The sequence below is a fragment of the Martes martes genome (assembly GCF_963455335.1).
Source record: "Martes martes genome assembly, chromosome: 18".
NCBI lineage: Eukaryota > Metazoa > Chordata > Mammalia > Carnivora > Mustelidae > Martes > Martes martes.
Window position 1 is genome coordinate 26,661,088 of NC_137906.1, and position 24,261 is coordinate 26,685,348.

The 24,261-nt window shown below is 46.0% G+C and overlaps 1 protein-coding gene across 1 annotated transcript in view; it reads right to left on the reverse strand.

Annotated features, from left to right (window-relative positions):
- Positions 1–8,762: 8,762 nt before the first annotated feature.
- Positions 8,763–24,261, reverse strand: part of VPS35L (VPS35 endosomal protein sorting factor like) — a 117,228-nt gene continuing 101,729 nt past the window's right edge. The window contains exons 28-31 of the mRNA XM_080830946.1: positions 21,090–21,255; positions 16,010–16,128; positions 9,683–9,829; positions 8,763–8,946 (exon numbers count right to left, since the gene is read on the reverse strand). Coding sequence (XP_080687072.1) covers positions 8,848–8,946; positions 9,683–9,829; positions 16,010–16,128; positions 21,090–21,255 — 531 coding nt within the window. The 3' untranslated portion in view covers positions 8,763–8,847. The remainder of the gene's footprint in view (positions 8,947–9,682; positions 9,830–16,009; positions 16,129–21,089; positions 21,256–24,261) is intronic.

Genomic DNA, 24,261 nt, shown 5'->3' on the forward strand with positions numbered 1-24,261 from the left:
AATTTTTTTTTTTTTTTAAGATTTATTTTACTTTTGGGGTGCCTGGGTGGTCAGTCGGTTAAGCCACTGCCTTCAGCTCAGGTCATGATCCCAGGGTGCTGGGATCGAGTCCTGCATCGGGCTCCTTGCTCAGCGGGGAGCCTGCTTCTCTCTCTGCCTCTGCCTGCCACTCTGCCTGCTTGTGTGCTCACTCTCTGTCAAATAAATAAATAAATAAATAACATCTTTAAAGATTTCTTTTACTTTATTTGAGAGAGAGAGCATGAGAGGGGAGAGGTCAGAGGGAGAAGCAGACTCCCCGCTGAGCAGGGAACCCAGTGTGGGACTCGATCCCGGGACTCCAGGATCATGACCTGAGCTGAAGGCAGTTGCTTAATGAGCCGCCCAGGCGCCCTGAATATATTTTTGTATGTGGTGTAAGGAAGTGGTACAGTTTCATTCTTTTGATGTACCTGTCCATTTTTCCCAGCACCATTTATTGAGGAGACTGTCTGTCTCCCCACTTTTAGATCCTTGGATCTGTTGTCATAGGGTAATTGACCATCTAACTGTGGGTTTATTTCTGGGCTCTCTGTTCTCTTCTGTTGATCTATGTGTCTTTGTGCCAGTACTGTTCTGTTTTGATTACTATTGCTTTGTAGTGTAGTTTGAAATCTGGAATTGTGCAGCCTCCAGCTTTGTTTTTCCTGTCCCAAGATTGCTTTGGTATTCAGGGCCTTTCGTGGTTCCATACAAATTTTAGGATTATTTGCCCAGTTCTGTGGAAAATGCCATAGGTATTTTGATAGGGATTGCACTGAGTCTGTAGATTGCTTTGGGCAGTATGGACATTTTAACAGTACTCTTCCAATCCATGAGCATGGTATATCTTTCCATTTTATTTATGTGACCTTCAGTTTCTTTCATCAGTGTCTTAAAATTTACAGTATAGTTCTTTCACCGCCTTGGTTAAATTTATTCTAAGGTATGTATGTATTCCACTGTAGTTAACATGCAGTGTAATATTAGTTCAGGTGAGTAATACAGTGATTCAGTGATTCTGTACATTACTGACTGCTCATCATAATAAGCAGTCTTCATCTATTTTTACCCACCCCTCACCCATCCTACCCACCTGCCCTCTGGTAACCATCAGTTCTCTTAATTAAGACTCTGTTTTTTGGTTTGTCTCTTTTTTTCCTTTGTTCATTTGTTTTCTTAAATTCCACATCATACGGTATTTGTCTTTCTCTGACTTTTTTCACTTACACTCTCTAGATCCATGTTGCAAATGGCAAGATTTTCTTTTTATGGCTGAGTAATATTCAAGTGTGTACGTGTCACATATTCTTTATCCATCGGGCTGCTTATATTCAAAGTAATTATTGATAGGTATGTATGTATTGCCATTTTGTTGCTTGTTTTATGGTTGTTATGTAGTTCTGTTCCTTTTGCTCTTTTCTCACTGCTGGCTTGCTTTAGTGGTATACTTGAACTCCTTTCTCTTTGTTTTTGCATGTCTATTACTGACTTTTGATTTGTGGTTACCGTTAGGTTTGTAAATAACATGTATACATCAGTCTATATTAAGTTGATGGTCCCTTAAATTTGAATCTGTTCTTTACTCCCCCCCCCATTTAAAGTATATGGTGTCATACTTTACATCCTTTTATTTTGTGAAACCCTTGACTGATTTTTATAGATATACTTAATTTTCCTACTTTTGTGCTTTCTGCTTTTCTTCCTCTTTATAGCCTTTCCTTTCTACTCAGAGAGTCCCCTTTAACATTCTTGTACAGCTGGTTTAGTGGTCATGAGCTTAACTTTTATTTGTCTGGGAAACACTTTCTCTCTTATTCTGAATGATACCCTTGCTGGATAGAGTATTCTTGGCGGCAGGTTTTTTTCCTTCCAGCACTTTGAATATATCATGCCACTCCCTTCTGGCCTGCAAACATTTCTGCTGAAAAATCACCTGATTGCCTTACAGGGTTTCACTTGTATGTTAACTGTGTTCCCTTGTAGCTTTTAAAATTCTCTGTTACTGCTGTTTGCCATTTTAATTACTAAAAATGTGTCTTGGTGTGGACCTCCTTGGGTTGATTTTGATGAGGGCTCTCTGTGCCTCAGATCTGAATTTGTTTCCTTAGCCAAATTTGGGAACTTCTGAGCTATTATTTTTTAAACTTTCTGGCCCCTTTTCTCTTTCTTCTCCTTCTGGGATCCCTATAATGCAAATTGTTATTATGCTGATGGTGTTGCTGAGTTCCATAAGTCTATTTTCATTGTTTTTTCTCTTTCCTGTTTAGTTTGATTGCTTTCTATTACTCTGTCCTCTAGTCATTGATAATTCTTCTGCTTCCTCTAGTCTACTGTTTATTCCATCTAGTATAGTATGAATTTCATTTATTGAGTTATCTCTGATTGGTTCTTATGTTTTCTGTCTCTTTGTTAAAGGGTCTGAGGTCCTCCACTCTTTTCTGCAGTCCTTTGGGTATCTTTATGACTATTACTTTAAATTTTTTATCAGGCATATATATTATTTGTCTCTATTTTGTTTAGCTCTCTTGTTTCAATTTTGTCTTGTTCTTTCTTTTGTGATATTCCTTTATCTCCATATTTTGTCTAACTCTGCATGTCTGTTTCTATATGTTAGGAAGGTCAGCTGCCTCCCCTATTCGTGAAAGTAGTGGCTTACGAAGAAGAGGTCCTGTAGTGCCATGCAGTATCCTGTTTGCCAGAACCTGGTGTTTCAGGGGTGTTTACTGTGTGTGTTGTGAGTGCCCTGTTACTGTGGCTGAACTGCTTTTGCCTTAAGCTGTCTGCAGTGGCCCTTTGCCTGTTGTGGGCATGGTTTGGTCCCTGTGTTAGTGGGTCAATCTGGGGCCACCTCGGGCTTGAGTTGAGTCAGACCAAGTGTTTGCCACAGATGCAGTAGCACTCACCTACCCGGCACTTTCCTTGTGTTGAGGCCAGAGCTTTTGGGCTCTGGCCAAGGATGCACTGGAGGGAGCAGGTCCATAGAATCCAGGGGCGCCTGGTTATAGCAGGGTTTGTGCTGTAGGTTGCTATTGGAGGGGACCTGCAGCCACCTACAGCTCCTGCCAAGACTGCTGGGTTGAACTGGGCAGATCCACAGAAGTGCGAGTTGGGGTGCGCAGTGCCATCAAGCTAGCTGGAAAGTGTGCTCTGCTGGTTCCTGCAGGTGTCTGTCTTGGCGCAGGGGAGGGAAATGGCACTCACCAGCTCCTTTGTCCTTGGAGAAGTGTCCCAAGGAGCCTTGCCCCTGCAGAACATGCTCTAATATTAGTAAACCAATCTCACTCTTGTATACCCCAGGCATTTTTCAAACTGCTACTTCTATGTTTTGTCTCCATGGGGCTGTTTCTTGTACAGTCTACTTAAGGATAGAGTCAGTTTCCTATTGTCCTGGCTCTTCCAGAGCTGAGCCCTCTGATTTTTAAAGTTCCAGGTGTCAAGCTGCATTGATTGTAAGAACTATTGAAATTATGCCCCTCTGCTTTTCAAAGCTAAATGTTATGGGGATTCATCTTTCCTGGGTGGGCTCCTCATGCCTGGGGTGCCTGGGGTGAGGGTCTGTTTCTTTACCCTGTCCATGCCCGTGGCAGCCCTCCCTCACGTGGATAGTCCTGTAGTCATTTTACCTCCCAGCTGGGTCTCAGCTTTTCCTACCCTTCAGTATGGCCTCTTCTCTACGTTTAGCTGTGGAGAGTCTGCTTTGTCCTGTTTTACCCTTTTTAATGTGGTTGTAAACAGTGTTCTTAAAACTTTTTCCTCCTGCTAGTTTATTATTGGCGTATAAAAATGAAGCAGATGTATTAATTTTGTATCCTGCAACTTCTACTGAATTCATTTATTATGGTGAGTTTTGGGATTTGGGGGGTTTTTGGTTTTGGTCTTTAGGGTTTTCTATATAGCAAGATTTCTGCAGGTCTGCTGTGAGAGGGGACCTGTAACCATCTAAAACTGCCAAGCAGACTTGCACAAATCAGGTCATCTGCAAATAGTGACAGTTTTACTAGTTTGGATGCCTTTTACCAGTTTGGATGCCTTTTCTTTTTCTAACATGATCGTTATGGCTCAGACCCCTGTGCTATGTGAAGAAACATGGAAGAGCAAACATTCTTGTCCCGTGTCTGATCTTAGAGGAAAAGCCTTCAGCTTTTTGATATTGGGTATGATTTAGTTGTGGGTTTGGGCTTTTATGATGATGAAGTATGTTCCCTCCATGCCCCCTGTGTTGAGAGTTATCACGAACAGGTGAATTTTGTCAGAATTTTTTTTTTGGATCTCATGAGATGATCATGATTTTTAATCCTTCATTTTGTTAATGCAGTGTATCACACTGGTCGATTTGCAGATACTGAACTATCCTTGCATCCCTGGAATAATTCCCATTTGATCTTGGTGAGTAATCCTTTAAATGTTTTATTGAATTTGGCTTGCTAATATTTTGTTGAGGATTTTTGCACTGGTGTTCATCAGGGATATCATTGGCTTAGAATTAGCATTTTCCCCCCTGGAGTGTGTATCTTTATCTGGTTTGGGTTTCATAGTAATGCTGGCCTCATAGAATTTGGAAGCATTCTTTCCTCTTCAGTTTTTTGCAATAATGGAAAAGGATAAGTGTTTTAACTCTTTAATTTGACTCTTTAAATGGTTGGCTTTACCTGTGAAGCTATCAGGCCCTGGACTTTTGTTTGTTGGGAGGTTTTGGGTTACTCATTCAATCTCATTACTAGTAACCATTCTGTCCAGATTTTCTGTTCTTGATTCAATTTTGGAAGATTATATGTGCCTAGCAAATTGTCCATTTCTTTTAGATTGTCCAGTTTGTTGGCATATAGTTTTTTTATAGTAGTCTCTTATAATTCTTTGTATTTCTGTAGTGTCAGTTGTAACTTCTCCTTCATGTCTGATTTTATCCATTTGAGTCCTCTGTTTTCTTTAGTGCAGCTAAAGGTTTATCAACTTTTTCAAGAACCACTTCTTAGATTCATTGGTCTTTTGTTGTTGGGTTCATGTTTTTTGTTTTTGGTCTCTTTCATTTATTTCCACTCTGATCTTCATTATTTCATTCCTTCTGCTAACTTTGGACTTGTTTGTTCTTTTTCTAGTTCCTTTAGTTGTAAGGTTAGATTGTGTTATTTTTCTTGTTTCTTGAGGTACACCTGTATCGCAATAAATTTCCATCTTAGAACTGCTTTTTCTGTGTCCCAAAGACTTTGAAACATTGTATTGCCATTATTTGTCTCGGTATTTTTTAAATTTCCTTTTTGGTTTCTTCATTTATGCATTGGTTGTTTAGTACCATGTTGTTCAGCACCTGTGTGTTTGTGGTTTTTCTAATTTTTTCTTTTGATTGCTAGATTTTATGGCCTGAAGTGAGTCTCTTGTAGGCATCGTATGGATGTCTTTTTATCTCTTTATCATTCTTTCAGTAACTCTATGTCTTTGGATTGGAGCATTTAGTCCATTTACATTTAAAATAAGTATTGATAGGTATATACGTTTGCTCTTGAATAAGGTGGTGGTTAGGGACACTGACCTCCATGCAGTTGAAAATCCACATGTAACTTTTGAGAGCCCCAAAACTTAACTATTAATAGTCTGCTGTTGACCAGGAGCCTTGCTTGGTAACATGAACAGTTGACTGACATGTAGTTTGTATGTTAAATGTACTATATACTATATTAAAGTAAGAAAATCATAAGGAATAGAAAAGACATTTACAGTATTGTATTTATTTAAAAAAAAACATGTATAGTTCAGACCTTTGCTGTTCAAGGGTTAGCTGTACTTGCATTTTAATTGTTTTCTGGTTGTTTTCTTTTCTGTTCTCTTACTCTTTCATTAGTGACTTTTAGTCTTATGCTTGGATTCTTTGATATTTTGTGTGTCTATTAAAGGTTTTTGGTTACCAGGAGGTTCATTTATAACAATGTATAGCAGTCTATTTTAATGGTCACTTCAGTTTGAACATATTCTAAAAGCACTGCATTTTTACTGCCCTCCCCTTCCACATTTTATGTATTTGGTGTCATACTTTACATCTTTTTATCTTGTGTATCCATTAACTAATTATGGTAGATAAAATTGATACTGCTTTTGTCTTTCATACTATTATAAATGATTGATTTGCTAACTTTACTGTATGTTTATCAGTGAAGTTTTTTCTTTCATAATTTTCATCTAGGTATGTCCTTTTACACTTAAAGGAGTCCTTTTATCATTTCTTGTAAGGCTGGTTTAGTGGTGGTGAACTCTAACTTTTATTTGGGACACTTTATTTCTGTAGCAATTCTGAATGATACTCTTGACAGATATTCTTGGCTGTAGGGTTTTTTGTTGGTCCCCCCCCACCCCCAGCACTTGGAATAGATGACATCATTCCTTTCTGGCCCACATAGTTTTTGCTGAAAAATCAGTTGATAGCCTTGTGGGTATGTTATTAGTTGCTTTTCTCCTACTGCTTTTAAGGTTTTCATTAATTTTTGACATTGTAACTACAGTTGACCCCAGAACAATGTAGGGGTTAGAGGCACCGATCCCCCTGTGCAGTTGAAAATTGACGTAACTTTTGACTCTCCCCAGATTTACTAATAGCCTGCTGTTGACCAGAAATCTTAAGCAGCTGTTGGGCATGTATTTTCTGTTATATGTATTATATACTGTATTCTTAAAGTTGGAGAAAATAAGAAATCAGAAGAGAAAATATAGTACTGTACTGTATAAAAGAAATATTCACATGTGTTTTTGTGTTGTTCAAGGGCCAACTTTATCATGTGTCTTGGTGTGGACCTCTTTGGATTCATCTTGTTTGGGGCTCTCTGTGCTTCCTGGTACTATAATGTCTATTTCCTTTTCTAGATTGTAGAATTTATCAGCTATTATTCAATTAAGTTTTCTGGTTTTCTCTCTCCTCTTCCTGGGATGTTGGTAATGCCAGTGTTCAGCTTGATTTCTAAAACCCTGTGTTCCAGATTGTTGATTCATTTTTCTGTACCCTCTAATTTGATGTTGATACACTAGATGGTATTTTTCATTTGTTACTGTATTTGGCTCTGACTGGTTCTTTTTTATATTTTCTATCTGTTAAAGTTCTCATTGAATTCAAGTCCAGCTAGCATCTTTATGACTGTTACTTTGAATTCTTTATCAGGTAGATTGCTTATCTCTGGCTCATTTTTGAGATTTTGTTTTGGTTCTTTTATTTGGAACATATTCCATTTTGTCTATTCTGTATTTAGTAGGTCAGCTACATCTTGAAGGTAGTGGCCTTCTATAGAAGGCATCCTGTGGGGCCAAAAGCGCTGTCTCCCTAGGCCACCAGAACCAGGTGCTCCAGGCATGTCCCTGTGTGGGCTGTGTGAGCGGCAGTGAGATTTGGCCACAACCACTATGAGCATTGTGGTAAGCATAAGTTGTGCCTTTTGAGAAGGTGGGTCCAAAGAGGAATGCCTAGTCAGTGCCAGTGGTTCTAGCTAGGTAGATAGGAAGTGTCAGAACTGGTACCTGCCAGCATTGGACGAGGTGGGCTAAACGAGGGCAAGGCAGTGGTACCTGCTAACTCTTCCCTTCCCAGAGAAAATTCCTACAGACTTGCCCATCCCAGCACATGCCTTAAAATTAGTAAATGTCTTTCATGTATAACCCAGCACTTTCTAAACTATTGCCTTGGTGCTGGGTCTCAGAATGATTAAGAGTACACCCTCAGGGGCGCCTGGGTGGCTCAGTGGGTTAAAGCCTCTGCCTTCAGCTCCGGTCATGATCTCAGGGTCCTGGGATTGAGCCCCACATCGGGCTCTCTGCTCAGCGGGGAGCCTGCTTCCCACTCTCTCTCTGCCTACTTGTGATCTCTGTCAAATAAATAAATAAAATCTTAAAAAAAAAAAAATACACCCTCAGTTTTCTATAGCCTTTGGCTCTCCCCGAGTTAAGCCCCCTAGATTTCCAGAGTTCAACATCATGGGAGCTCATCTTCCTGGTGCTATATACCCCACCAGTGAGGGGCTTGACCCTCGCCACTTATGGGTGATAGCCCTCCCACTTTATGGCTCACTGTGCCAGAGATGGGGTTCTTGACCTCATCTCTGCCCCTCCTACCCCTCTCACTGCAGCTTTTTGTCCCCAGCTGTGTAAGAGCCATTGCACTGTCTTTGGATCGTTCTGAATGAGTTGCATGTTATGTAGCTGCATCATTGGCATGTCCGTGGGAAAGGTGAGTTCAGCACCTCCTTACTCTGCCATCTTCCCAGGGGCTCCAGGGGGTGCAGTGGGGCTGCCTGCCGGTGGTGCTTGTGTTTGCCCTGGAGCTGTGGCTGGGCACCCACTGCCCTGTGGCACCACATACGCCTGAGCTGCTGCCCCTGGTTTTGTGTGTTGCCGAGAGCTAGGTGTACACCAGTAGATTCCAAGTCCTATCAAGAACTGCTTTTGATAGGGAAGTTGATGGCACCATCTTCCTTTTGTCAGTCTTCTATGGGGGTCTAGACAACATTGAATTCCAGACTTGAGGCCTTCAAATTAGGTAACAGTGGCTCTTTAAAAGTAGACACATTTCAAGGTTCTTTTTCTAGTTTAAAAAAAAAAAAAACATACACACATGACAGACATTACTTGCATTCTTCTGTTTCTTGATAAAGGCCGATCTCAAGGCCATTGTGCAAAGATACTGCTACTCTTGTGAACAAGATTGGATTTTAATGCTCTGACAATTCTTACTTCTTCACTATCAAAATAATCTGAGTAGAGGCCAAAGCTTAAACCAATTCGTGTATGTAAAAATAAAACAAAAAACAAAAAAAAGTAAAGCAGGTCTTTCTGGACTTAGCTTCACAGCCCCAGTCAGGTCCTTGTTTGCAGAGGGAGCCTGAGGGCCAGTTCAGTCAGATGACCCATATCTGGTTGTTTGCTTCGCTTCTTGATGTATTCCAGAGTTTTCACCTAGGAGGAAAAAGAACGATCAGTATCCTTTCTGGTTCACAGTGAGCCAACAAATCAACCATATTGTGAGCTCATGCTTTCTTACAGCTAAAGTCTTAAAGGATAAAGGAGGAGAAGGAACCAACAAAGTCTTTAAAGTATGGGGCGCCTGACGGGCTTAGTCAGTTAAGGGTCTGCCTTCAGCTCAGGTCACGATCTCAGGGTCCTGGGATTGAGCCCCCTCAGCTGGGAGCTTGCCTCTACCTCTCCCTTTGCCACTCCCCCTGCTTGTGCTGGTTTGCCCGCTCTCTTAAATAATTTTATTTAAAGATTTTATTTATTTATTTGACAGCACAAGTACGCAGAGCAGCAGACAAAGGAAGAGGGAGAAGCAGGCTCCCTGCTAAGCAGAGAGCCCAGTGTAGGGCTCCACCCCAGGACTCTAAGATCATGACCTGAGCCGAAGGCAAACATTGAACTGACTGAGCCACCCATGGGACTAAGCGCCCCATTAATAAGTAAAATTCTTTTTAAAAAAATGAAAGAAAGCGAAGTCTCTAAGTACAACTTCTTAGATTATAATTTGCCTATAAAATCAGATTTTGGTGTGACCAGGAATAGGGGATATTTTTATATATGTGTATTTTATCAGAGGGAATAAAAAGAAGGGGAGACTAGGATTTGTTGAGGCCAGTTGTGCTGTGGCCAGTGGGTTTATGTCATTCACCAGAACCCCCATGCCTTCCCAGTGCCTCACCATGGTCCTGGTATCCGCACAGCCGTGCCTCTGTGCCAGATGCCACAGGTTGACAGAGAGCTGGTTGAGTCTGTTGTTGCGCAGGTCCCCGTGGGCCAAGATGCTATTAAAGAAGGAAAGGCCCAGCGAGCTTTGGCGCTTCAGAGCCTGAAACAGAAGAGAGAGATTACCCTCTGGCAGTGGGGCTCAGGCTGGGCGCAGCATTGATGCCCCAGCATCCATCAACTGGATCGTCTGGAGGGCAAGCTGCTTAACCTCCCAAGTCCCACCTTCACCTGTGAGAGAGTAAGGCAGTGCCAGCTCATAGGGTAGGTGAAGATTGAATGAGATGAAGCATTTAAGGCCCTTCATTCTGTGCCTCCCACATGGGTGTTACTCATGAAATGGAAGCAGAAGCAAGTGATACTTCATGAGACTCCGCACACAGCAGGGTAAAGGAATGAAGTGACAGGCCTTCTTGCAAGTACAAACGAGAACTGAAAGGTTACAATCAAACGTCCTTCAGATGTAGCCTCTAGCCACCCCAAGTACGGTCACTATCCAGGGCAGAAATAAAGATCAATGACAGCTCCCCGTAAATGGCCCAGGCCCAGCTTTCATAACAACTATTCTATAATAACGAAATCTTGCCTCTGATTAGAGGTACCCAAACAAGGAAAAGCCTAACCGAAAAAGACCAAACCTGAATTCAGCAACAGGCCTTGGAGAAAGGAAGCAAGTTCTGAGAAGTAAACAGGCACGTGTGCAGGCCAAGTGAGCAGGTGGGCCTAACCAGCAAGCCAGATCCTGTCGCGTGGCCATGAGGCCCCTGCACAGCTGCTGACCTGCGCGCTTGCTAGATGCCCTTGGCTCACAACGCAGAACGTCGGTGAGTCCAGCAAAGCAGATGAGAAAGCAGCCCATAAAGTGGGCCAGGTATTCTGCTCTGAGCTGTACACAGCTCATCTAATTTAATCTACATAGCAAATCTTTGTGGGAAGCACATTTCTTACCAGCTAGGCACATGTAGCCACTGCCTCCCAAGGATCCCAACCCCTCGTTATTTAAGCATTACACTGGGTGCTGAGGTGAGGGGACTGCGCGGATGTAACCAGTTACAGGCCTTAGAGAATCCTGGATTATCTGGGTGGGCCCAGTCTACTCCTGTGAGCCCTAAAAGGCAGAGAAATTTCTGAAAGACCCGTAGCAGAAGAAGAGGCAGAAGGGGTGAGAGCAGAGAGATTTGAAGCATGAGGATATGAACCACCACTGGCGGGTTTCAAATGGAGGAAGGGGGCCAAAAGCCAGGAACCGCAGCCAACTTCTCGAAGCTGAGAACAACCTCTAGCCAACAGCAGGGAAACGGGACCGTAGTCCTACAACTGCATACAACTCAAATTTGCCAACACCCTAAAGAAGCCAGTCAGTCAACGCCTTGATTTTGACCTTGCAAAACCTTGCCAGTGGCAACCCCCAAACTGCTATAATAAATGAATGTTTTAAGCTGTTGAGTTTGTGGCTTTTTTTTTTTTCCTTAAGGCTGCAAGAGGAATTCCCATTTTGCAGATACACTCAAAGCTCAGAAAGCTTTGGGGGACTTGCTCACGGACCACAACTAGTAAGTATAAAGCACAGTAAGTACAAAGCAGGGATTTGAACTCCCGTCGTCCTACTCCAAAGCCTGTGCCCACACCCTCCCATGTCCCACTCCAGCTTCATAAATATTCCCACAGACCCAGTGTTAGCATCACATTAGGAATCCACATTCTGAAGAGACTAAGCGTTGCTTTTTCAACTACTCAAGGTAGACAAAACCAACCTTCTAACCATCGATCTGTCCATCCATCATTCCACAAACCATCACGGGAACCAGACTCTGCTAACTGCTGAACCAACTTAATCCCTGCTGCCATCCTCAGCCAAGTGAGAATTTAAAATCTCTTTGTGGAGGAAAAAAACCTGTCAAGGTGCAGCTTTAAGCACAGCTGGGCAAGGGGCTGAGTGGCAATAAGAGACCTCCACTGGGGGACCAGGTGAGCCTTGGCCACGGCCTGGACCTGGTGACAGTCCCAGAAGTAGCAGAACTGACTGAAAATGACCATCAAAGAGGGGTCATGCTGTGCACTGCCCAAGGCTGCGGGCCACAGGAGAAAAGCAGCATGTTCCAGGCACAGATTCACTAAGTGGCTGCCGACTGCCTGCTTGGGGTCCTTTGTCCGATCAGACAATGCAATTCTACCCAACCAGGAACCTGGGCCGAGACCAGCATTCTGCGGGTTCCAGTCCAGCCTGCTGCCTGCCTTTTAAGCCAGCCCCCATCTGATGGCTGGGACAACAGGAGGGTACGTTTTCTGCTTCTATCTACAGGACAGAACTAAAACAAATTCTATTTCAAATACAACTAAAAGAGTCTCCCCCTGAGAGAGGTCCTTTAACTACATTTCATTGAAGTAGGAGAGATTTTTTAAAAGACAAGGGAGACAATCTCTAACAACTAGCTATTTCTCTATTCTGTATCTTCTCAGTAAGCATTTTACCCCAAAAACCCCAATCCACATGTGTTTCCAATGCACAGCCCATTAAAAGTGAAACCATTAGAGACAGATCTGAGGGATGAGAAGTCATGCAAACTGACATGCAAAGACCCCCAAACCATGAACACATTATGAAAACTACATCAGGGCCTTGAGCCCCCTCCCCCTCTTCTCCAGAGGTTTTAAATAAAAATGAGCTTTTCATTCTTTTCCTATGAGAATTGTCATTTCCAGGAAGCTCCACGGGTCTGGCATAATTCCCAGCTTCACCCCACCTAAACAAACAACTTCATCCAGCTCATGAGTAAACTGGCAAGCCCCTTCTTATAGATCTGGAGAAAATTTTGGAAGCACGGTTGCTTCCAGCACTAAGAAACTACTCCAGACGGGCATCAGCATTCGGGGGTTTTCAACAGCACGAAGCTTTGCTCTCCACCTGGTAGAGAAATCTGACCCCTGCTTCCCAGGTCCCAGACTTGATCCTGGCTGCAGGGCCCCCGCCATGACCTCCTTGCCTAACACCGCACTGTTAAAATGAAGGATGGTATGTTCCATTTTAGCTCGGTGCACCCATATTTTTCTAATAAATGTGCATATATGGAAGGACATTTTCACTGAATGTCCCTGGTATTTATGGGAGTTGAAATGTTCTTTGGAAGAATTCCAACTTTGCTGGGGTTTTTTTTTTCCAGAATCCTGTTTCAGAGTCATTATTACAATCAATACCCCCTCCTCCGAGAGAGAGAGACATAAATGTCAAATACAATCCCAGCACTGTCCCCCCTGCAATTGCAAAAATACGTTCCAAGACCCCCAGTAAACACCTGAAACCAAAGACAATTCTGAATTTTATATGGTACTGTTTTTTCCTATATACATACCTCTGATAGTTTATAGATTAGGCACAATAAGAAATTAACAAAAGGGAATTACATGCTATAATCAAAGTTACGTTAATGTGGTTTCTCAAAATACTGTACTGTACTCATTCTTATGATAAACTGCTCCATAAGATAAGGTGAATGACACGGGCACTGTGACGTCGTGTTAGGCTGCTCTCGACCCGATCAGACGTCAGGAGGGGGGAGAATCTGCTTCTGCACAGTAGTTGGCCCCGGTAACTGAAACTGCATGGCAGCGGGGTAGGGGGAGACTGTGTCCCACTAGTGGGACACAACTACTATATATAGTTCTCAGCTTGATTTTTATTGTGAGCTTGGGGGTTGTTCTAGGTCATGGTCATTTATGCTGTAGGTGGCCACCTCTGATTAAACCCAGCCTTCTGCATCAGGGTGAAGAAATGTATTTTCAAGCCATGTGCCAAATTTTCTTGGGTGTTACCTGTTAAACACAGTACCGCTCTAAGAGGTCCCTGGGCTAGAAATTGGTGCCAGAACCATGGTTTTAAAAATCAGGAAAAGGTGCCTAAGAAGAACATTTCAGGGCAGAGGAGCTGTAGGTAAAGGACCCCATTTCTACCTGTGGGGTAGAAAGAGCTTGCCCCTGAAAACTACCAATACTCAGAGACAAAAAAAAAAAGCTGGGTCTTTAGCCCTAAGAGTTTGCTCATGTTTGAAAAGGCCCTCTAGGGGGCGCCTGGGTGGCTCAGTGGGTTGGGCCTCTGCCTTCGGCTCGGGTCTCCATCTCGGGGTCCTGGGATGGAGTCCCACATCGGGCTCTCTGCTCAGCGGGGAGCCTGCTTCCTCCTCTCTCTCTCTGCCTGCCTCTCTGCCTACTTGTGATCTCTGTCAAATAAATAAATAAAATCTTTTAAAAAAATAAAAAATAAAATAAAATTTAAAAAAAGAAAAAGAAAAAGGCCCTCTAGTTGGGGGAGAATTGCCTCTTCTGATAGTTACTGGTTTGATAAGCCAGTTTCCCCGGAGAAATTGGGGTTCTGATTCTGCCCTTTCCCCTGACAGCCAAATGCCCTCCATGTGTTAATTTCCCCGGAGTTCTGCAGCCCTGCATCCAGAAAGGTCCCTAGGTTGGTGGGACACGCCAACACACACTCCCCTCAGTGTGTGTGCTATGACGCACATGGGACCTATTGCTAACCATAAGGCTGGCCCTGAACTTGGCAGGGGCCACTGGAGGATGGAGTCTAGAAAAAATACAACTCTCTCCAGCACCCGCTTGACTATCCTAGGGATAATGGGAATCCAGAACACACATGTACGTCATACGTTTGTATGCCCACAGCTATACAATATTCCTGTGGTTTTCTGCTGGGGAAGGGCTAAGGACAGTGGTGGTATTTCATATAGCCCCAGAAATGAGTGTGAATTAAACTTAAAATCCAGTGTGATCTTATTTTGTCTTCAAAGGGTTTGATGGAGGGGAATATAAGAGCAAAAACCTAGGAAGAGCCTTGGGAAGGGGAAGGCTGGGAAGCTACTGGGAAGTAGGCAGTCCAAAATCTGGGAACTGAGGAGCAGGACAGCAGGAGAGAACGGGGCCTGCCAGGGTGAAATCCGGACTGAGCTATCAGGTTGTCTCTTGCCAAGTGGGAATAAAAAAATCAAAGTGCTCAGAGCTTCAAACAGACGGCCTGGAGTAGTGAAGACCAAGACCCAGGGGAGCACACGGAGGCAGAAACTCATTTAGGCACCAGGTGACCCACAGAAAGAATGCAGAGAGAGAAGTCAGGCACCCGCTTTGACTCCTAAGGCACTGCCAGCCTCCACCCCCCTCCCACAGGCCCCGACTCCACAACAGCAATCAGCCTGAACACACTTCCAGAGATGAGCCTAGGTCTGAACAACTAACTGTCTTGGCCAAGCCTGAGACCGGGCCTCTGGGATCCATCTGTCACCCACATGTTTGTGCTGCAGCTGCAAAAAAAGAAAGCGGCGGTTGGCATAAGCAGGGAAGAGAACCAGGTAGGTATACAGACTGCACTACATGGAAATGAAAATTAACTATCACCTAACTACATGGAGAATATGGAAAAACTGCTCTGAAAACATACAAGATGCAACATCTGGCATATCCGTGTAATTCGTGGTTAACACGGGTTCTAGAAGACTGCCTCAGCCACATTTCACAGCTACCACTCTAGGACAGTGTAAAGGGACAGCTGTTCCCACCTCACTGGTCTGTCGGGAGAACTAAGTGAAATGATAAATGCAGAGTCCTCAACTCTACACTCGCCTAACAAAGGCTGGAGAAACAACCTCCACCGTGGTGGGACAGGAACCATACACCGCTTCTCACAAGGTAAGCGGAAAGGCCTTGGTTGAGGAGGGCAATGCAGTGGTTCAAAGTTCAGCCTGGGGGATCGGGGTGGCTACCCTGTTCTATCACCAGAGGAAACCCAGGGCTGTGGAGAAGCCTCTCAGCCTCAGTTTCCTTTTCTGTCCAATAAGAATAGACACAGCACTTGCACTTCAAACTGGTCGTGGGCATGAAAAAAACAACGAAGCGTGCAAAGCACAGGCCATTTATTCAGCGTGTACTGATGAAGCCCCTGCTGTATGCCAGCCTCTGCTCAAGGTGGGGGGATGCTGGGGTGAGGGTACATGGGCCCCAGAGACAGGGAGGCCCCTGAGACTCATGTTGCAAGATCCCAGCCCTGCACGGAACTTATATTCTGCTGGGAGAGGCAAGCAACGGGACTACACAGAGCATTTCAGAGAGTGACCACACGGTACAGGGAAAGCCCTGGATGGAGTGCTCAGTGATCAGTCCGCACAGAAACACGACGCGCACATGAACCAGTTTCCCATCCAGAATGGACCTATGTCCAACACCCCCCTGGAAACGCATGCGATCAGAGCGAGCGGCAGTGGGGGGGCAGGCCGAGGGCACCTACCTCATCTTTGGCCAAGGTTTTCAGATGCTCTAGGATCTGAGCCATCACCGTCTCACACAGCTTGTTGTTTTCAGCCAGAAACTTGGAGTCTCCCCCATACAGGCTGTCGTTGGAGTCAACTGATGGAACAGACCAGAGCAGTGAGCAAAATACGGCCTAGCCATACAGAGGAGTATCATGCAATCATAAAAAGGAATTCGATGGGGCGCCTGGATGGCTCCATTGGGTTAAGTAATCGACTGCCTTTGGCTTGGTCCTGGGATTGGGCCCCACCGCTGGCTCCTTGCTCAGTGGGGAGCCTGCTTCGCCCTTTCCATCTACCTGCTACTCTGCCTGCTTGTGCACTCTCTTTCTCAAATAAATAAATAAAAATTCTTAAAAAAAAAAAAAAGGAATGAAATTCTGATATGTATTAAAACGTGAATGAATCTTGAAAGCTTTATGTAGGTGAAATATGCCAGACACAAAAGGACAAATACTGCATGATTCCTTTTCTACAGGGCCCTAGAAGAGGCAGATTTGTAGAAGGAGGCAGAGTGGAGTCACTGCAGGCTGGGGGAAGGGGGAGGGAATGGAAAGTTACTGTCTACTGGGTACAGTTTGTTGGGATGATGAAAAAAATTTTGGAAATGGGTAGTGGTGATGGCTGCCCAACACTGTGAATATACTTGAAGCTGAATGAACTTTTAAAAAATAGTTAAAATGGTAAACTTTATTACTATGTGTATGTTACAAATCTTTAAAAAATGTAAAAAAAAAAAAAAAAAAAAGAAAAGCCTTAGTACAAAAAGTCTGTATCTTTGACTTGGGGAAAGAACTCCAAGGTATTTATTTTAAGAAAATAATCCAATAGGAACGCCTGGCGGGTGGCTCGGCAAAGTGTCCGACTCTGTTTTTGGCTCAGATTGTGATCTCAGGGTTGTGAGATCGAGCCCTGCATCGGGCTCTGTGCTCAGCAGGGAGTCTGCTTGAGGATTTCTCTCCCTCCCTTTGCCCCTCCCCTTACATGCATGGTCTCTCTCAAATAAGTCTTTAAAAAAACAAACAGAAAAATAAATGCTCTGTTACAGTATTACTTAGAGGATAATAAAAGTATATGATCTATAGTTATTAATGACCATATATACACTATACTATTGTCATAATATACTATTAATAATTACAAACTACTCTTAGTGACATAAGTATCCACAGTAGAGCCCAGACATGTGTACATCTCTATTCCCTACTTTACAGCTGCTTAAGAACCAATTTTTTAAATTAAAAAAATTAAATTTCATCATTTCCTGTCATCAGTCTTGAACCTTCCAGAGAACGGGACGGGTCTAAGCACACAGCAGTTAACTAATTGATAAAGTAATTTCAGATATGCCTTCTGTACATTTCTGGCTGCTATTTCAAGAACAACAACTATCCTTGCTTTTTATCTTGAAAACTGGCAAGGCTGCCGGAAGGTTGGGAAAGCAGTACACTGAACACGTAGCTGCGCTCCACGACACACACACGGACACACAGACACACAGACACGCGGCAGAGTCTCTGGCGAAGCGGCTGTAAGCGGACTGCAGACACGTTGCCTATGGATAAGAACCGCTCCCCAGCAGTCTCCTCGCTCCCAGTGTCTCTGTCCAAAGGCGACCTCTAACCCAATTCTGAACCTCCCGTGCACGGAGCTGTGTCTCAACATTCAGGGGATGACAGCTGTTCTCTTAGAAGACCGTAAAAGACTGTGATTCTGATGAAGCACCGGGTTCGGCCGTTCACCACCTGAGTCTGCAGGGCGCAGAGCTGCGGCGGTGAAGGAATTTCTCACATCTATCGCGACCGGGCTAGGTCCTGGCCTGAATTCTCAGGCTGACTCCGGGTTGGAATCTACTGTTTCTGATGAGCTCAGCACTGGAGAAGAGGGAAGGAAGGTCTAAGACCGCCCATGGCCGACACACCCCAGGGCTTCCTCCCCAGAGGGGCCGGGGTGTGTTCAGGGCAGGCTGCTCACTTCCTCACGCACACGTGCGTGCACGCGCATGCACACACACACTGCACCTCCTGCATGAGGGCCTGCTCTGCACCAGGTTCCAGAGTAGGAGCTGGGGACCCAGTAGGGGGGCAAGGCTGATTCGGTCCGCACCTCACAGAGCTCACAGACTACGAGGACAGGCACACTGGCAAAGAGGCAGTCACAACAGGACATACCGAGTGTCAGAAGGGGGTGGTACAAAGGGTTATGGGACCCTAAAATCTAGGCCTGGGATGGAACTCAGGAATTAGCAAGATCAGGCTAAGCTCTACAGGTTAAATTCACTAGACGAAATGGAAAAGGGAAACGGTGCAGATGAGTTTTTGGAGGGAGGAAAGGGGAACCTTGAGAATTTGAATCTCGGAAGGTGGTCAGACCAGTGCGTACAGTGGCCCCAAGAGACCAGGTGCAGCTCTTACGAGGGAGATAAATGACATCCCTGTTAAGTGGCCACTAAGAATAGCCCAGAGTCCCTGCATCTGTCTGGCCCTGGGATCATGACCCTCAATGTCTCAAGGGCCTGGCAGGTGGTGTGGAGCAGCCAAGGGGCTACAGTGGATTCATGGGGGCATCCTGTGATCCAACCAGATCGACGCGTAAATGCAAAAAAGTTGTGACCCTAGTTCTTCAGAAGTTCTAACCTGTGTCAACACTAAGAGGCTGCCTAGAATAAGAAAGGGATGGGAAAGCCGGGCCCCCTGGGCCTCTCTCCTACTAAGACAAGTGTCAGGTCACAATTACGCAGAGTAAGCACAGCTGGGCCAAGAAAAAAGGGAAAAAAACCCACCCATCCTTCCGTTTTCTTCTCTAAAAGCTAGAGATCTAAAAGCTAGGCTCCTATCAAACCTAGCCACGCTCCCTTCGCTAGCACTCTCGCCCCCAGTCTGGCTGAACGGTTGAGAGGGTTAAATGGATCTGCTCCAGAAGAAGAGGGAGGAGAAGGCAGGGGACCCGAGAGGCCTTGCTTGCCCCTGTAACTGTTGAGCCTGAGGTCTGCAGACGCACTTCCACATCAGTGCCTGGTCCTCAGAAGTCGCTCTACAGTTGCAAGTCCTCAATGTGCACTTGGCAAAAAAAGAGGAAATAAAAATGCCAACGAATAAAGGAAAAGGTGCTAAATCTCATTAGCCATCAAAGAAATGCAAATTACACTCATCAGAAGAGCCAAAATGAAAAAGACGGACTGCACAGAGGGAACCAAGGGGACCCTCACTCATGCCTGGTGAGGGTGTCATTTGGTACAATCATTTCGGAAGACTGTGAGACACTATCTGCCAAAGTTGGACACAAGCAAGTCCCAAGAACAGCAACTCCCCCTGTAGGCACAGAGCCCCTGTAGGCACAGAGCCAGCAGAAACCTAACATGTCCAAGAATATTCACAGCCAGAACCAGAACCGATGGAAACATGCAAATGTTCATCAGGGAATGGATGAATTCTGGTATGGTCACATGATGGAATATGATACAGCAATACAAAAGGAAGAACTTCAGCTACACATGACACAAAGCTCACAGAATAGTGAGAAGGAGCCAGATCCCAAAGAATTCATGCTCAACCATTTCATTTACATAAAAGTGAAAATTGAATACACTAACGTGTGAGGCAAGAAGTCGGGAGAGTGGTGAACCGTGAGAGACAGCTCACTAGAAGGGGGCACGATCTGGGTGGGCGTTACTGGGGTGTGTTCACCGTGTGATAAGTCACTGAGCTTTACAGCTGATGGCACATATGTAACATGTTCTACTTCAATTAAACATTGTTATTTCGTAATCAAGGAGGCAGCATGATGCATGCCCCACAGTTTTGGGTTTTAAGTTCCACTTCTGCCACTAACTGGCCACAGGACCTTGAGCAAACTCAGCAGGGTCTGAGTCTCCCCTTATTGGAATAGAAAGTGGGGGCACAGATGCCTGTCTTACATTCTGTGATGCTGTGAGCACAGAAGGCGGCTCTGTGGAGTCTGATGCGGTCCCAGGCATGCAGCAGGAGCTCAAGTCGTGGGAGCTGTCATTCCCCATGTCGACCAGCCTCCCTAAATTACATCTTAACTATTAGCCCCCAGTCCCAGCTAGAGGAAGCCTCTGAGTGTTGTAGGGGAAGGCCCTCCCACGAATCTGCTTCCTGAAATTTCCAAGTGTAGAGAGACAGTTGCTTGGGGCGCCTGGGTGGCTCAGTGGGTTAAGCCTCTGCCTTCGGCTCAGGTCATGATCTCAGGGTCCTGGGATCGAGCCCCGCATTGGGCTCTCTGCTCGGCGGGGAGCCTGCTTCCTCCTCTCTCTCTGCCTGGCTCTCTGCCTCCTTGTAATCTCTCTCTCTCTGTCAAATAAATAAATAAAATCTTAAAAAAAAAAAGAGAGAGATAGAGAGAGACAGTTGCTTAAACCCCCAAGTATGTCATTATTGGGCAAAGCACTTTTAACAATAGGACCATTTTTCTGGGAAACCAATCACTGGAACTGAGGGTCTGATAAGCAGGTAGATGCTTGGGCTCTGCAGGCATAGGTCTGGAACTGGGACTGTCCTGTGTGTCCAGGATATGAGAAGCCCGCTTCAAATTCCTAGCAGCAACTTAAAAATGGCTGTAACACGTGGGGGAGCAAGGCCACCTCCTTCCTTCTGAGCATCCGAACTAGGGGTTCACAGAGTCTCAGCATTACTTGGGGAACTGAGTGAAGTCCCACCTGAGGCTGAGGTCAGGGCCAGGCCAGCGAGGAAGCTCAGGCATGTGTATATTTAACCACGTTTCAAGGTGATTTATAGTGGACCAGAGAGAGCACAGATCTCTGAACTTGACTGACTGTCGAAGTGATTCTGGATGTTTGTTCTACACAAAATTCTCAGGCCTCTTCTTGGGGATCCTAATTGAGAAGGGGTGGGATGGGGCTCAGGAATCTGCTCAGAGAATTCTTATTTCGGCACAGGTAGGAAGGCCCCAGACTAGAAGTTCCTGGTGGGTAAAAAACTAGGTGATTAAGTAAAAGAAAAGAAAACAAAACAAAACTTCACTGGACTTTCATGAGTGTCAAGCTCGGGGCAGTCTGGGAGGAGGGCACCCCGATACCTTTGTCTATGTGGTAGAGGTAGGTCTCCTGGCTCATGGCGGAGAGGAGGTGCAGGACGCAGGTGTAGATGCGGATTTTATCGTCACTGCTGTCCTCCCAGGTGTAGTCCTGGATCACGTTGAGAAGCTCTCGAACAAGAAACAGGACCCCATGTTCGGGATGATCCTAGTGGAAAAGCCAAACAAGGATAAATACTCCTAGATGTGAAGCAGGAGGGGAGAAAAACCCAAAATCCATGAAGACCGAAGCCCAGGTCCCTCCTGTCTGCAGCTGGGGGGGAACTAAAGTGACAGCTACTTGGCAGAGGCGAGCCGCTTGCGGGCCTGGCTCACGAACACCGAGAAAACGGACAGACTGTTGTTAACGCCACCGATCAGCGCGGTCTGCGGAGAGAAGCCTTGAGAGCCTCCCTGGGTGCAAGGAAGGAGGAGGCAAAGTCACCTGTCAGCTTAATGGCCTGTTTCCAAAATTACAGTCTTGTTCTCCCATGTGTGTAGCAGTACAAAGGCCTGCTCCTCCGACTACAAAAGCAAGATTGCGGGTCTCGCAGCAGATGGAACGGTGGAAGCCACCTACTTTGGGTTAAGTTCCCCACCCCCCAAATGATCACTGTCACCACCAAAGGCACCGGCTTTAAATACAGCATTGCTCTTTAGGGCGTTCAGTGACATTAACAGCTAAATCGAGGGTGCTCTCTTGGGAGAGGAAAAACCCAAGAGACACTCAGAGTTGAGAGAATGGTGTTTCTCAGATGCTGAAATGAACCGAAAGAAGGTCGCTTCCCTTCCCACAGGCCACCTGTGATTCTGGGTTTCTCGTCCTGAACACACCCTCCAGACCTCCACAGCCAGGGGTAAGGGCCCAGGCCCTGCCACCATCACCACACTGACCTGGTAGCCACACATTATGGCTCCTGGGACCAGTGGGACACCCTCCCAGTCCTGCCAAGCCACTGCCAAACCATGGCCCAGTGAGCGTGAGGGGATAAACACCCCAAACTTGTTCCACTCCTGCCTTCCAGTCTGCAGTCGGGCCCTGCCATTGGCTGAACGGGTTGGAGAGTGGAAGGAAGCAAGCCCAGGGGACACAGTCCCCAGGGGCTGGTCTCCCACACGGATCTCGACAGAAGCGCAGGGGACGCCACGGCAGCTCGTGCGCCAAGGTCTGGACTCCCGGCCCTGCTGTTCCTTCGGACTGAAATCCACCTGCAAAGCCTGGCCCGACCCGTTCCTCTGCGAGATCCCATCTTACCTGCGGGCTCCAGAGCCCTCCCCCAGGCTCCGTCACAAATCATCGTTACATTTCTAAGAGCAGTTCTGAAGGGACTTCTTTATGCCTTCGGGGAACGGCCTGATTGGTTTCCGTCTCTCCCTTTCGTCCCAGCCTATAACCCCCGGGAGGACCGGTACTTTCATGGGTCGGAGCTGCCAGCTCACAACCAGGGCCTCCCGAATGGCGCTGAATGCATTACGGCTGGTGCACCCTCTCCGCGCCAGGTGCTTACGTGGCGACAGAGACAAATAACGATCGCGAACTTTCGTGGTCACTATGGTAGCTTTTCTGCGTTCCAGAAAGACACTATGAGGACCAGCCCCTGATTTCACAGAGGGCAGGTGAGCCACAGAGAGGTTAGCCGGCCCCGTGTCACACTGCTGGTCCACCGAGGAACCGGGGCCCGAGCTCTGGCAGTCTGGCTCCTGGGCATCAACTCCGCACCGGGAACGTTCACACTGCCCCTCTCGGACCCGACGGAGCCAGCCCACTGCGGGGAAGCCACATGCGTGAGTAACCATTCTGAATCCGGCACGGAGTATGAGAAACGCTGGAACCGAGATGGCTGGGAAATCACCACCTCCGAATCCCAGGGTGGTCGATACAGCAGCAACACTTCCAACAGTGACAAGGACAGTGGCGGGGTGAGAGAGACTGGGTACAGCTGTTAACATCTACAGGAACTGCTGCTTGGATATCCGCAAGACAGAGGACGCACCATGCCACCAGGCTAGAGTGATCGAGAGCACCCCCCACCCCACCCCCCCACCGCAACCCCGTGCCGGGGTCTGCCTTCCATTTACAGTCAGTCGCTCTCAGCCGGCAGCTCACTACCGCCGTTCTTTGCTAACAGCTTGTTTCTAACTGGGCTATTTTCTCCTGCTATGTGGATGTTCAAAAATATTTTTTATTTAAGGATCTGCCTTGGAAAGAAACAATAATCTGAACGTTGCAGTAAGCATTTCAACACGGCTGTCCTAACTGTAGTGGGAGCCCATTCAGCCCACCTTCCCTGGGTGGGGGGAAGAAGGGGTCGCCGAGACATAAAGGTTTGTAGCAAGCCATTTCCGTGAGCTTTTCGCTCGTAACTGAGGACGAGGGATTACTTCCAGCCTTCTGTACCAGGAAAAATTTTTCCTTAAGATATCCATGCTTCAGTGGTCGTAACATTTTTTTTTTAATTGTGCTTTGATGCTTCAGTGCCAACAACTGAAGCAAGGCAAACACAGGTTTAAAAAAAAAAAAAAAGTAAAAGGGGCGCCTGGGTGGCTCAGTTAAGCGGCCCGCTCTTGATTTCAGCTCAGGTCATGATCTCGGGGTCCTGGGATGGAGCCCTGTGTCCGGCCCTGCACTCGGCAGGAAGTCTGATTCAGGATTTTCTCTTCCTCTGCCCCTCCCCCACCTCCTAAAATAAATAAATCTTTTAAAAAAATTAGAAGAACAAAAGGTCCTGGATTCAACTGGCAATGTGAGCAGGGGAAGGGCCCCCCCAGGGGGGCCCCTGCCTAGGCTGCCTCCCTGACAGAGCAAACCCGCACTTATGAGGCAGCTCCCAAGGGACACCTGGGAGGGACTCAACCCTCTCTCTTAGCTGGACAGATAGGGGACCTGGCTTCCACTGTTCACAATATCCCTTTGGGTCCCTGGTTCTGGTCTGCAGGAATCCCTCCATTAAATGTCATTCCTTGATGGGGCGCCTGGGGGCTCAGTGGGTTTAGCCTCTGCCTTCGGCTTGAGTCCTGATCTCAGGGTCCTGGGATCAAGCCCTGCATCAGGCTCTCTGCTTAGCAGAGAGCCTGCTTCCTCCTCTCTCTCTGCCTGCCTCTCTGCCTACTTGTGATCTCTGTCTGTCAAATAAATAAATAAAATCTTTTTTAAAAACTGTCATTCCTTGGCAGA